This window comes from Mauremys mutica, chromosome 12 (genome assembly GCF_020497125.1).
Source record: "Mauremys mutica isolate MM-2020 ecotype Southern chromosome 12, ASM2049712v1, whole genome shotgun sequence".
Lineage (NCBI taxonomy): Eukaryota > Metazoa > Chordata > Testudines > Geoemydidae > Mauremys > Mauremys mutica.
This window is the reverse complement of record NC_059083.1, coordinates 15,568,214-15,581,661: the sequence shown is the minus strand read 5'-3', so window position 1 is coordinate 15,581,661 and position 13,448 is coordinate 15,568,214. Positions and strand designations below refer to the sequence as shown.

Here is a 13,448-nt window from a genome sequence, read left to right as displayed (position 1 = left end):
CCTCTACCCCGATATGACGCTGTCCTCGGGAGCCAAAAAATCTTACTGCGTTATAGGTGAAATCATGTTATACTGAACTTGATTTGATCTGCCAGAGCGCGCAGCTCCACCCCCCCAGAACTGCTTTACTGCATTATATCCAAATTTGTGTTATATCGGGTCACATTATATCGGGGTAGAGGTGTAGGGTGTGTGTGTGTGTGTGTGTGTGTGTATATATATATATATATATATATATATATATATAAAAATTGCGTGGATGCAGCCCACCTAAGATCTAGAGAGCTGCATATGTGGCTCATAACAGTAAATAGGTTGAGAACCGCTGGTCTCCACAGAGCAAGGGACAGACAGGGTGGCTGACTCTGGCTGCAATGGGATGGGCTTGTCTATGCAGCTCACACCCCTCTATACTTTTGAAAGCACAGACTATTGCTGCCAGGGTCACAGAGAAAAGGAGCCTGGGGGCTAGGAGATATGGGAGTCCTCCAGGGTCACAGAGAGTGGGATGTTTAAGGCTAGAGAAGCTCATTTGATTGCTCCCAGTCGGATCGGAGCATAAAAAACGCCAGACTGGGTCAGACCAATGGTCCATCTAGCCCATATCCTGTCTTCTGGCAGTGGCTGATGCTGCAGATGCTTAAGAGGGAATGAACAGGACCATTTTGAGTGATCCATCCCCTTGTTCAGTCGCAGCTGCTAGTAGGCAGTGGTTTAGGGACACCTGGAGCATGGGGTTGTGTCCCTGCCCATCTTGGCTAATTTGCCATTGAGGGACCTGTCCTCTCTGAATTTCTTGTTTGAATTTTTTTTTTTTTTTAATTCCCCTTCTCCAGGTCTCAGGGACACAGTCTGAGCTGGGACTCGGTTTCCCAAACCACAAACAAAGGGCGGATTCTCTCCCCAGCAAAAGAGGCTGGTGGGAAAGTGAAGATCAAGGATTCGTTATCGGCATTAAAAAATGCCACCTGCCCCTGTTCATAGTCCAAACAAATCCAGATTTTCCTGGGGACCCAGCTCAGGGGCAGAGGAGTCAGAGGGCCAGTGAGAGCCCAGTACTGACCCTCCCAGTATTCCACTGCCCAGATCCCCCCCTCAGGGTTAAAGCTGATCTCTCCCTTCCTCCCCAGAGACTCTCTGGCCACCCCCACAGCCCAGCCCCCTCGCTCCCCTGCCTCCACCTCCCAGCAATGTCTCCCCGCGGTGAATCCCTCGCTGCCCAGCACGCAGCGCTCGTAATCAAATCTCTTGGTCGTGTTGGGCAGTTTGTTCCATAGGCGTCCATATCTCACGGTTTTCCCATCCTCAGACAGGATGAGTTGGGGATGAGCTGTGTCTGGATCCAGAGTCATGTGCACTAGGGGGGAGAGAGAATCAGAGCATGAGGGGCAGAGCTCAGCCCTGGGGGAGGCTGGGACCATTTCTTACACTCCTCGGAGCAGCCCTGTTCTGGCTGGGACACTCCTGGATCCTGAGACTGAGCAGAAATGTCACTGCAGCTCCTCAGTCAATGTAATGGGAACAACTTCTATAGCTTCTCATTTGGTTTTTTTCCCCTGCCGGGGCCACTCCATTCCCACTGCAGAGACGCAGCAAGGAAGGCAGGAGAAGCTGGTAGCAAGGACGTAGGGAGAGCCATCAGGCAACAGCTTTGAACCCCAAAGGGAAGTGCCCTCCCCTAAATGTGTCCTACACTCCCTGGGCAGGGAACAGAGATGAAGAGGCCATACAGAACCAGTGAGTAGGATGCAGGAGGTGGCATAGGCTGAGGTAACTCTATTGTCTGTCCAGAGAGAAGGGGGCATCGTCAGAAGGAGAGCATCCTCCCCCATCCATTAAGCAGCCAACTGCTCCAATGGGAGAGCCCAGCCCTGGCCACTGGAAAGAGGATGTTGGAGAAGAACCATGGAGGAGACCGGGGAAGGATGTGGCAGCCATGAGAGGACAGATCTCGCTACTCATTCCTCTGCATTTAAATATGAGAAGCGCATGTCAATGACCATCCAAATGACAAGGGTCAGAGTTAAGGATGTTGGGTGCTGGGCTGGGAGCATGTGTCTGGTTACTGGTATGTGGGAGAGTTGCTTCCATGGGATTTCTCTGAAAAATGGAAGGAAAATCTCCACCAGCACTTACCGTTGGCGTGTGAACCAAAATATTTTCCCCCTCCCTGCTCCAGTTCAGATGGCAGAGTGTCTGGAGGGGAAAAGAGGGAAAGAAGTTAGTCTATGCTGCCCGATTTATAATTCGGCCTCAGGCAACTGCCTCTCTGGCTTGGGCAGCCGAGACTGAGCACAGATCCCCTGGCAGTTCCCTCACATGGGTGAACGGGAGTGGTGGCTGCAGAAGTTGCCTCTGTACCTCCTTCCCAGCTGCATCCTGGGCTCTCCACACATTCCTCTGACTTTCATATTTTAAAAAAATCATTTGAATGTCTATGGAAACCCCACGGGAAAGAGTTAAGGGTATTTGGTTCCTGTTCAGTGCTTCTGTTCACAGGCATGTGCATGGACTCAGCATTAAGATTTATGTCCAGATTGTGTGACTTCAGCTTGGGCTCTCCTGGGTTTTTTTGTTTTTTAAATATATATTTTTAGGGGTGTGTGTTCCATTCTTAATGCTGGTTAGGTCTGTAACAGTGGTGACACATTCATGAATATCTCACAATCATATTCACGAAAATAATCTTTCTGAAAACTCACCCTCTCTCTGTGATCCTAGGCATTTCCATCCTTTTCTCTCCAGCTCCGATGGCAGAGTGTCTGGAGGGTGAAGGACAAAAGAGACTTCATACTGTTGTTTCTAATGACACCTCCGCACTTAACTGACATAACTGTGGTTTTGATTATATGAGAGAGACAGTGGGACGGAGACACACACAGATCTTTAACAAAAGCTAATCTGAAACCTATTTCTTCTTGCATTCTGGCATCTCAGAACAATGGACTCAACCTCCATTCAGCCTAATAACCATTCTAGGACAAATTACCTATGCCATACGGCAGTGGTTCTCAACCAGGGGTATGCATACCAGCAGGTATATCAACTCAGCTAGGTATTTGCCTCGTTTTACAACAGGCTACGTAAAATGCCCTGCCTAGCAAAGTCAGTACAAACTAAAATTTCATACAGACAAAATGAGAAAGGAAGCACGTTTTCAGCACTAGTGACTGAGACTTTTTTTTATATCTGGTTTTGTAAGCAAGTCGTTTTGAAGTGAGGTGAAACTTGAGGGTAGGCCAGACAAATCAGCCTCCTGAAGAGGGTACAGTTGTCGGGAAAGGTTGAGAGCCACTGATTTATTGGGCCTAGGACAGAGGAAGAGAGATTTACTGTCCCCCATCCCCCCACCCCATACTCCAAACCCCAGTTGATTTCTCATTCTCCTTTTTGCATTTTGTCAGAACCTAGCCCCGGAGCACGGCAAGACTTCAGCATGAATTCAACTGTAGGTGCTTTGTTCTCTTTGACGTCACTGGACCAGCGAGCTTTAGCAGACGAAGGCCTTTCAACTGTAATGTGGGTTTATTTACTCAGCATCTCTACAAAGCTCTCAGCACAACGGGGACCCTCAGGCTCCAAAGACGAATAAAAAGGAAATTGTTTGGGGGATGGGGCACCTGAGGCAGGGACAGAGTTGGCTCACTGAGCCAGATTCACCCCGGCTCCAGCAAAGGGATAGAGACGAGGCAGCGCGTGACGCCTCTACTGAGGGGCTGGTGCAGCTGTAGGCGCCAGCTAGGGAAGTCTTGAGCTCCAGCAAGCACGCCACCCCTGGGTCAGTGCCCCCTATGTGTCTGGCCAGGGGGCATAGTGTAAGAGACACTTTGGCCACACCCTCTAACCCTGATCCGCCCCCTCCAGCCTGCTCTTACGAACCCCAGGACTGAGAACCTGCAGTCACAATAAAGCTCTCAACCTTTTCAGACGACTGGCCCCCTTTCAGGAGGCTGATTTGTCTGGCTGACCCCCAGGTGTCACCTCACTTAAAAACCAACTTGCTTAACAAAAATCAGACATAAAAATACAAAAAAGTGTCACGCTACTACTGAAAAATTGCTGACTGTCTCATTTCTACCATATAATTTATAAAATAAATCACTGGAAATATAAATATTGTGCTTGCATGTCAGTGTATAGGCTATAGAGCAGTCTAAACAAGTCATAGTCTGTCTGAAATTTTAGTTTGCACTGACTTCGCTAGTGCTTTTTATGCAGCCTATTGTAAAGCCAGGCAAATATCTAGACGAGTTGACGTACCCTCTGGAAGACCTGGGTGTACCCCCAAGAGTACATGTACCCCTGGTTGAGAGCCACTGCTGTAGAGGATGCACAAAAAGGTTCCCTTACTGGGTGGAGTCCCCAGGGTGAGGGGGTTTTACACCTTCCCTCCAGCCTCTTTGCCCCACTTGAGCTGCCACATGGGGCCAGAGCGCTGGGCCAGGCCCCAGCTTCAAAAAGTGGAACCAGGTCTGAGTTTGAATCATTTTGAGTGGGAAAACGTGGCCACTAGGGCCCAGTCCTGAGTGGTTTTGTGCACTTGCTGCTCCCACTGACTCAAGCAGCAAGTGTGGATGCCGAGCAGCTCAGGGAAGCGAGCCCTGCAGTTCTGAAGTGGGGCAAGATAAACAGAGGTGCCCACCATTTTTTTTTTTGGCCTCTATTTTTACTTTAAAATGATCTACTGAAGCTCACAGAGTGGATCAGTCAGAATCCTGATGCCTGGGCCCCTGCTACATCTGCTCACTTTGTCTACTTTCCACTGTTCATTAAATAGACACAGGATCTCATTAGGAACCAACTGGCCAGAGCCCATCTCCTCCCACAGTCAGAGACTCCTCCTGATTCCCCTCCTAGATCCCCTCTCGATACCTTTGAACTGCCTCAGAGTCTCCAGTAAAGCAACGTTTTTATGGGACAGAACACTGAGTCTCTTTTCCAATTCAGGGGAAATTTCCACCGGCTGCTGGAACTTCCCCTTCCCGCACCTGGAGGGGAACAATTTCGCGTGATTATCTTTCATTGAGCGACTTGTCATAAATTTCTTGCTAGTGAAAGCTGCTGCTGTAAGATTGCGAATTCCTCTACTTCTCCCAGCCTCAGAGCAGGTGCAACACAGGTCATGGCAATGCAGTCTTCTCCCCTAAATATCACATTATTATATTCTTTGACTTTGGTCTGGAGAGACCAGCTCTGGCAAATAAACAAAACAAACAAATAAAAGGGCGGGGGGGGCGGAACGTCAGAACGGCCGTACTGGGTCAGACTAAATGTCCATCTAGCCCAGTCTCCTGTCTTCCAACAGTGGCCAATGCTGGGTGGCGCAAAGGGAATGAAGAGAACAGGGCATCATCGAGTGAGCCATCCCATCGCCCATTCCCAGCTTCTGGCAGAGGCTAGAGACACCATCCCTGCCCATCCACGAAGATGAATCTCCATGGCCAATTAACTCCTTGGCATCCACATACTATTTCCCAGATATTTAATGGGTGTGTGTGTGGGGGGGGGGGGGGGGTTAAGGAACTAGATTGAGCCCCCTACTCCCTTCAAGCCAGTACATTCCCCACAAATTTCCATACACCCCTCTGGCGCTAAAGCCTCTTAATGACTGCTGACCCCTGGTTTGAATTGAACTCAGTACCCTACAGGTGAAAGGCCCATATTCCATCTCCGGAATCCTGAGGCAGCCAGTCTCCCCAAGGATGGGACGTCTTTGGGAAATGTTTTACGATAATCTTTCCTACTGAACAGATAATAGCAGAGTCTGGTGTAAAAGGGTGAGAACCTCAGGATTAAGTTCAGCAGAGAATTTTGTATTCAAAGTGTGACCTTCCCCATGCATTCTGCTGCAGAGCCCCAGGGAGAAGTGGTGCTAACATGGTCCCCGCACCCTTTCCCAGCAGTGTGCAACACAAGGGGGAAGTGAGGGAGAGCCACGTACCTGCTTAAGGTGCTTCTGACATCCTAGAAGGGAAAAAGAGAGAGAGAGAGAGAGAATCTCAGTCCCACCTGACGCATGCTGGGGATCCCAGGGCAGGGATTTTGCAAATCTGGGAAAAGCGGCCGTCTCCTGGCCGCAGAGCCCTGGATTCGCTGAGTTTATGGGGCTTTGCCATCTCTAATATTTGTGTGTCTGTAACTCAAAGAATAATAATTCCCTTTCCAGCAATGCACACAAACAGTTACATTGTGATCTCTGACTGCTGGATTCTAGTGGACATGATTCAGGAGCTCTCCTGTCCCTGCACATGGATCAGGGATGTTTTTAACTCACCTGCAGGAATTCACTCGCTGGCTTCTGACACTTCCCCTCCAGCTCATGGATCAGCTCACTGAGATGGGAAATCTCCTCAGAGAGTTTGGTGACATTTTCCTTCTGGATCCTCAAAATCTCCTTGTCCAGGTTCTCCAGCTGGGCCAGCAGGAGTCGCTCTTGTTCCTCCAGGAACTGCCGCAGTTGCAGAAATTCAGACACAATCTTCTGCCTCTCGGTTTGTGTTTGTTTCTGAATAAAAATAAGGAAAAGGGCTTGTCAGGGACACGGAGGGAGCCTGGGGTCCTTTCATGGACAGCTGAGTGTGCAGGAGAGAGACTATATCTGTAAGCTCGAAGATTTCTGACACTGGACTCTACCGTGTGCTTACTAGGAAGAGGAGTCTCTCACACCTGCCCCTCTGGCCCCAATATCTCTATGTCTATGTCTGACATGGTCAGGCTATTGCATGATCAGTGGCCTCTCGGAATCCAGAGCAGCAGGCGGCAGGACTAGTCAGCACTACACTGCTGGAGAGGCCAGGGGAGAAAAAAGAATCAAACATTTGAACAAGGCAAGACACGGCGGCAGGCTTGGGCAGCCGGCACTGCATGGTGTCCGTGTCAGTTCAGCTCGGGAGGATTTGTGGGAAAGGCATGTGAGCTGGAAATTAACTCGTTAATTGGAATGGAAGCTTGGATTCTGCAGAGAACGACGTGTTCCTGCCCCAGGGAGATGATTATCTAACACAGAAATTCGCGATCATGGAGAACCACACACAACAAGGCCACGTCCCCCGAGGCCACAGCAGAACTTGCCTACAAACGAGCCTCCCACCCAGGAGCGAAAGAAGCTTCTTAAAAGTGGGGGGGACCCCACTGGCGCCTGTACTGTGGCACCGCCCCCCTGAGGCCCCACCCCTTTCCCCCCGTCCTGCCCCTTTTCCCCCCCCACAAGGCCCTGTCCTTGCACTGCCCCTTCCCCAGAGGCCCCAACCCCACACCACCTCTTCCCGCCACTCCCCCATTTAAAAGCGGTGGGCCATGGCCCTCTGGTCTCCCGTGTTCCAGCACCAACTCCCTGCCGGTTCATAACAGGCACCTACCAGATACTCCTGGCTTTTCCCCTCTCCAGTCACTTTCAATCCCTGCAGCTTTTCTCTCTCTTCCCTCAGAGTCTTCAAATGGGCCAGGATTTTCTTCTGAAGAAACAGATTATTTGAGTGTTTTTATTGTGTCTGTGTTTCTGTGTAAAGACACACACACACACACACAAAATATGAATGAGGGGAGTGGGTGGTTTCCATCCAGACCCCAAGATTCTGTAGTTGACTGTCGGTCCGAATAGGTTTATAACATCAGGACACCAAGGAAAGGAAACCTCATTAACGGTGACTGGGAGGTCTCCTATTCAGCCTCTTTGGAATTATTTGTCCTCTTCCTGCACTGAGTTAAACCAGCAGGAAACTGGGAGACACATGATGGTGAATCAATGAACCTATTTTTGAGCAAGTTTAATTAACAAAGGGACACAAATCCCAGAAGCCACCCGGGCTTGAAATAGGGGCTGGGGTTCTCCAAGAAACCAAATTCTCAATTGAATTTCAGCCCTAAACCCCTGGGGACATAGTGTTAGAAAAATAAGCCAAATACAAGCCTGTGAGCAAAGCTAGGCCCTTAGCATAAGTAAAATCAAGGCCTTAAAGTGCAAGTGGAGAGAAAAAGCCTGCGTCAGCTATTATCAGTTTATGCTTGGTTTGTACTAGTTCATGCTTATCAGTCAGACCCACGCTTGGCGTAACATATGTGCAGCTGTCTTCTCATGCTTATGGCCAAAAGTAGTTAGCCTAATGGGTCACCTTCTCATGCGTGAAGCCAAAAGTAGTTAGTATGTTAGTATAGTAGGTCAAAGGAGATATCTTAGGTCTTCCTTACAATGATAAATGTATCCGCACAGCTGCACCCTTATCATGATGGATGTATCCGTGACAGTTATGCATATCTTGTTCCTTTTTGATTGATATATGTATTCTATGTACTCCAATATTCCCTATAGATACATTTACAGGGTCCATAAGGTTAGCCAAATAACGTAAATAAGACATCAACAAAGTTGTTTGTTTCGGGGTATAAAGGTAGGCCCATCTGGCCATGTAAGGTGTGTCTCTCTCGGGCACTAGTCGAGACGAGGACACCCGCTCAGCTGATCGATCAATAAAGCTAATGGTACTCGTCTTCCTGGTCTTCTGTGCCTCCTAGGTGTAATTAGGTAAGCTCCGGGGAGAAACGGGCCCTTTTGGCTAACAATAGGAGCACCCATGGGGGGAAAAATGGTGGGTGCTTAGCACCCACTAGCAGCCCTGCTATCAGCTCCCCGCTCCGCCCCAGTGCTTCCTGCCTGCTGGCAGGCCCCATGGATCAGCATCTCCGCTGCAATAAGCTGTTTCAAAGCACTCAGGAGGCTAGGAACGGAGGTGGGAGGAGCAAGGACAAGGCATGCTTGGGGGCGGGAAGAGGCAGTGTGGGGGTGGGAAGAGGTGGGGTGAGGCCTTGAAGGGCTGGAGTGGGGGCAGGGTGTGGGGCAGAGCTGGGGGTCGAGCACCCCCTCCCCCCGGCACTTTGTAAAGTGGGTGCCTGGGGATTGGACAGAACTGGTCAGAGCACCAGGGCAAACCCCATTACATCCGCTGACTTTTATTAAGCGCCATTGGAGTTTGCCCTAGTGTCGTCCAAAACCCTTTCAGTGGTGGTGGCCTCCAGGTAGCTACCCACAGCCAACGGCAAAGTGCCCAGAAGCAGTGGATTCTGGGAGGTTTGTAAATTCAAAACTGGGGGAGAGCAGCACAAGACCTAATGGAACCACTCTGGCCAGGGGTTAGTTTTGCTACAATCCAGTGTAATCCCAGTGGTACTTGGCATGGACCTGAGCTGTCTGGAGCCCTTTTTTGTGTGGACTGAAGGTGCTCAGGGTCCCACACAGCGTTTAGCCCAGTGATCTCCTCTAGTGCAGGCTGGCAGCACCTGAGTTTAATCCTTCATGGAGCAGCACAGGAGTTCAGAATCCCAGTGAGAAATTTCATCTCCCTGCTGGGTCTGGGGCCTTTATCAAGGCGACTCTCCCTCCTAATGACCATACTTTATCACTGCTGGGGTGACAGCGTGGTCTAGTGGTTAGAGCTATAGACTGGGTCTGGGGAGACCTGGCTTTTATTCCCAGCTCTGCCACTGAGCTACTGGTGACATTGCACAAGTCACATCCTGCCTCAGTTTCCCCACCTACCTTTTGTCTATTTAGGCTGTGACCCGCTCAGGGCAGGGATTGTCCCTCACTGTGTTTTGTGTGGGGCCCAACACAATCGAGATCAGATCTTGTCTGGGGTCTGTGAGGGCTACTGGGATGCAAACAGTCATAACAAATGCTACCATACAAAAATCGGTAACAACAACAGCTTGTAGCTTCCCCTTCTCCAGTCGGACGGCAGCACTCTCACATACAGGGACCTCCTCCTCCTCCTGTGATTTCAACTTCACTCGCTGCTCGTTCCCTTAGTTCACCAGCGGGAGCGGATTCTGCAAAGGATTCAGCTTCTCTGCAGCCACGGGACACCCGTGCTCAAACAACCCCAAGACTGGGCCAATAACCCTGCCCCAGGTTGCCATGCAACAGACCAGTTTCCAAGGAAGCCTGTGGATTTTAGAACACTTGGAAAAGCCCAATATTAAACAGCGAGCATAGCAGAGTGCAGCCTGCACTATGATTTCCTGTTTGCCTAAGTGTGGGCTCTGGGAGGTTCAACCCTCCACCCCCCTTCTTGCTCTGGCAGCAGCATGTACACTAATGTCTAAAGCCATAGGCACCGACGCCCCGGGGTGCTCCGGGGCTACAGCACCCATGGAAAAGAAGTTGTGGGTACTCAGCACTCACCAGCCACGGCTGTTTGACAGCTCAGGGAGAGGCTTGAGGGAGGACAGAGAGCAGCCAGCGGTGGGCGGGCAGGGGTCTCAAGGAGGAGACAGATGGGGTGGGAAGAGGCGGGGCAAGGGTGGGGCCTCAGTGGAAGGGGCGGAGCAAGGATGGGGCCTTGGAAGAAGTGGCAGAGTAGGTGCAAAGCCTCGGGATGGAGCAGGGGGTGGAACTCCCCCAGGGAAAAATAAAAAAGTCAGCGCCTATGGTTAAAGCCTCCGAAGAAAACAAGAAGGCCTCATCAAAAGGCCCAGGGACGCCTCAGCATAATTAACCAGGTGGTGCTGACAAAAGAGAGGGCGACCTGTGACCAGGGCTCTTGGCAATGCAATGCTAGGGGTAGAGTTGGCTGCTGGGACAGGAAATCTGAAACCTGGGCGAATGCATGGCCCTGAGAGGCTCAGAGCATTTCACTTCCCCAGGAGGAAATTCCTATTAGTCTGGAAAGGAAAGGACTGAATTTACCAGGATCCAGGTGGTTTCCTACCTTGTACTTCTGGGCAGCATCCTCTATGAGCAGCACCGTGTGAGAGCTGTGCTGGGGGGATCTCTCACAAACCACGCACACGGCTTCCCCGTCCTCTTCACAGAACAGATCCAGGGTCTTTTGGTGCCTCGCGCACACAGCCATGTGTTTCATTTTTTCCACGAGGTTTCCCAGCTGCCAGTTGGGCCGGAGGTTCCCTTTCAGAATTTGGGATCTGCAGATGGGACATGTCAGGGATCCGTGTCCCGCCCATTCTGCACAGTACTGGGTGACGCAGCCTCGGCAGAAGTTGTGCCCGCAGTCCACGCTCACCGGGTTGGTCAGGTACTCCAGGCAGATGGGGCAGGTGGCTTCCTCTCGCATGTCCAAGCATGAAAGGGAGGAGGCCATGGCTGTTGGGGGTCTCCAGTCTTCCTCTGATCTCTCTTCCTTTGGATTCTGCCTGTGGAGGGCAGGAGAAGCTCAGTGCGAACCACGCAAGGGAAGGGGAATGGCTGGGAGAAGGTGAGGAAAGCAGGTGTGGGCAGCGGGTATCATAGGCCAGAGCAGGCTAAGCCTCCCCGACCCAGGCTGTGGTCCCGTCCATGTTGTGCCCCGAGGCCCTGCCCTTGCACCCCCTCTACCTGAAGCTGGCAGGGGCTCAGCTCCAGCTAGTGGCCCTGAGCTCAGGCCCAGCCATGGCCAGGGGTGGCCTGGGATAGCACTGGGAGGGGACCGGCTCAACACTCAGAGTGGGGGGAGGGGGGCAGCTGAAACAGGTGGGCCGGAGCTCCTCCAGCCAGGGGAGGGGGGCGCTTGGGGCTCCGGCATGCAGTGGGGTGGGCTAGCCTCCCTGAAGGGGGGTTCGCCCATCATCCATGAAAGCAGGATAATACCCAATAAATGTAGTTATCGTTTAATATTTTTTAAAAAGCTCTATGCAAATGTTTAATTAATCACAATTAAATTGTCCTTGAGTAATATTTTAAAAATTATGTACACTGATCATTAAAGTTGCAAGAGGGATTTTGATAAATCTGAGCAACAGACCTGCTGGAATAAGTGTATCCAAGCTCTTCCACAGCTGTATTAATAGTCTGTGTAACACTAGCGCTTTCTGCTCATGGACCTCAGCACATTCTCCATCTGGGCACTACTGCCTTCTCCTCTGTTTCCATGATTGCCTCGTTTTACGGAAACGTTTTTCATATGCTTGTTTGTTTGCATACAGCTCGATGCACCAGACCTACTGAAATTACGCCTCTTTTCTCAGCTTTTGTATTTATACACAGTGTTTCACACACACACACGCAAACGCAAAACAGGCCGACCACAGGGAACAAAAAGGACTATCACATCAGAATTTCCACAAGAGCACAGTTTCAAATACCACCTAAACATACACTTGAAATAGGGGGACCATCGTCCCATTTTTAAAGGGACAGTCCCGTTTTTTGTGACTTTCTTGTGACTTTCTTGTGCCTATTACCCCCCACCCGGTGCCCCGTTTTTCCACAGCTGCTATCTGGTAACCCTAAGTCGAAATAAAAGGACATTAAAAAGGTATGTGAAGTTTCTCACTGAAAGGCCCTGTATGTTGAACTTTCACTTTCTTTAATACATTTCGGAACTCAGTTCTAATGATGGCGCCAGGACCAACACCGCCAGAATAATAATGGCCCAAAGTAAATATTGGATCCCCACAATCTCCCAAAGAGGGGCATGCACGTTAATCCGCTCTCTAGCGAGAGTGATACAAAGATGGGCCAGTGATCATAAACCCCAAGTATAATAAATACAACTTTGAAACTTTACTCCACAGAGGAAAAATGCTGCTTTTAATCATTGTAATTTAAATGAAACAGGCACAGAGGCCGTTTTTTTTACCCTGTCAAATCTTTTTTTCTTTTTTAAACTTTCCCTTTATTTTTTTAGTAGCTTAGTTTTAACAAAGCACTGCCCTGTAGTTGCCCTTTTTTTATTTTTGTCTCTGCTGCTGCCTTTGACTGCGTACTTCCGGTTCCAAATGAGGTGTGTGGTTGACCAGTCAGTTTATAAAGCTGGTGTTCAGACCTCTGAGCTTCCACTGTAAATAGGCTCAATACAGCAAGAATGCAGGGAGTGTGGGAGATGAAATTCACTTGTGGGGCCAGGGTATGGGACTCCAAAATCTAGGACACAGGCCGCGCTGGACTACAGTAATGGCTGCCCTTCTGCACTACTTGGTGTTAGAGGAGACCCCTTCCACAGTGCAAGGGGGCTAGGGAGCTAACTCCCTGCTCCAGAGCGAATTCCTCTCCTTGCATCCCTGCACTCTGGAGGAGTTAGTGCTGGTTCTCCAAGTGATGGCTGGGTATCCCCCAGAGAAGTACTCAGGAAGAGACCCCCGCTCCTTGGCCCTGTGCTCCAGCCACTAGGTCATGCTGTTCTCCCTCTATTTCTCAAACACACATACACACAAAAGACTCACAAACTGAAACACAGATCAAAAGAATAGAAAACAAACACAATATTTCTCCTCCTACCTCAAGTGTCTGCCAGAAACATTTCAGCTGCCCTAGGATCCTGGGGGGGTGTTCCCAGCTCCCCCGCCTTAGAGAGACGATGAATCAAGGCGATTCCTGTTTGATAACATAGACTGAACTTTATTCTAAACTATGCGCCGTTTCAGCTGCGAGTTTCAATCCAGCGCTCCCGCTCCTGCAGCGAGGGACACCAGACACTCCGGCGCAAGGGAAGGAAACGTTCAGGCATCACATGCTGCTA

At 50.2% G+C, this 13,448-nt stretch overlaps 1 protein-coding gene across 2 annotated transcripts; it reads right to left on the bottom strand.

Annotated features, from left to right (window-relative positions):
• Positions 1–212: 212 nt before the first annotated feature.
• LOC123345729 (tripartite motif-containing protein 10-like) lies at positions 213–13,433 on the bottom strand. Of its 2 annotated transcripts, none has more exons than XM_044982765.1 (9): positions 13,208–13,433; positions 10,704–11,141; positions 7,359–7,454; positions 6,275–6,505; positions 5,942–5,964; positions 4,873–4,988; positions 2,703–2,762; positions 2,137–2,196; positions 213–1,357 (listed from the first exon to the last, which is right to left on the bottom strand). In XM_044982765.1, exons 2-9 carry the CDS (start codon positions 11,091–11,093, stop codon positions 840–842), a joined length of 1,494 nt encoding a protein of 497 aa, XP_044838700.1. In that variant the 5' UTR covers positions 11,094–11,141; positions 13,208–13,433; the 3' UTR covers positions 213–839. The 2 variants fall into 2 exon arrangements, with proteins under 2 accessions (XP_044838700.1, XP_044838699.1); XM_044982764.1 differs by having other exon boundaries at positions 214–1,357; positions 10,704–11,145.
• Positions 13,434–13,448: the final 15 nt, after the last annotated feature.

What these genes read in the sequence shown, in the direction of transcription:
- LOC123345729 (XM_044982765.1), bottom strand. Translation starts at nt 11,093, where the DNA reads ATGGCCTCCTCCCTTTCATGCTTGGACATGCGAGAGGAAGCCACCTGC. An exon ending in CCTAGGATCACAGAGAGAGG is followed by an intron (nt 2,197 to 2,702) that starts GTGAGTTTTCAG and finishes TTTCCCCTCCAG; the next exon opens with ACACTCTGCCATCTGAACTG. An exon ending in TTTTGGTTCACACGCCAACG is followed by an intron (nt 1,358 to 2,136) that starts GTAAGTGCTGGT and finishes TCTCCCCCCTAG; the next exon opens with TGCACATGACTCTGGATCCA.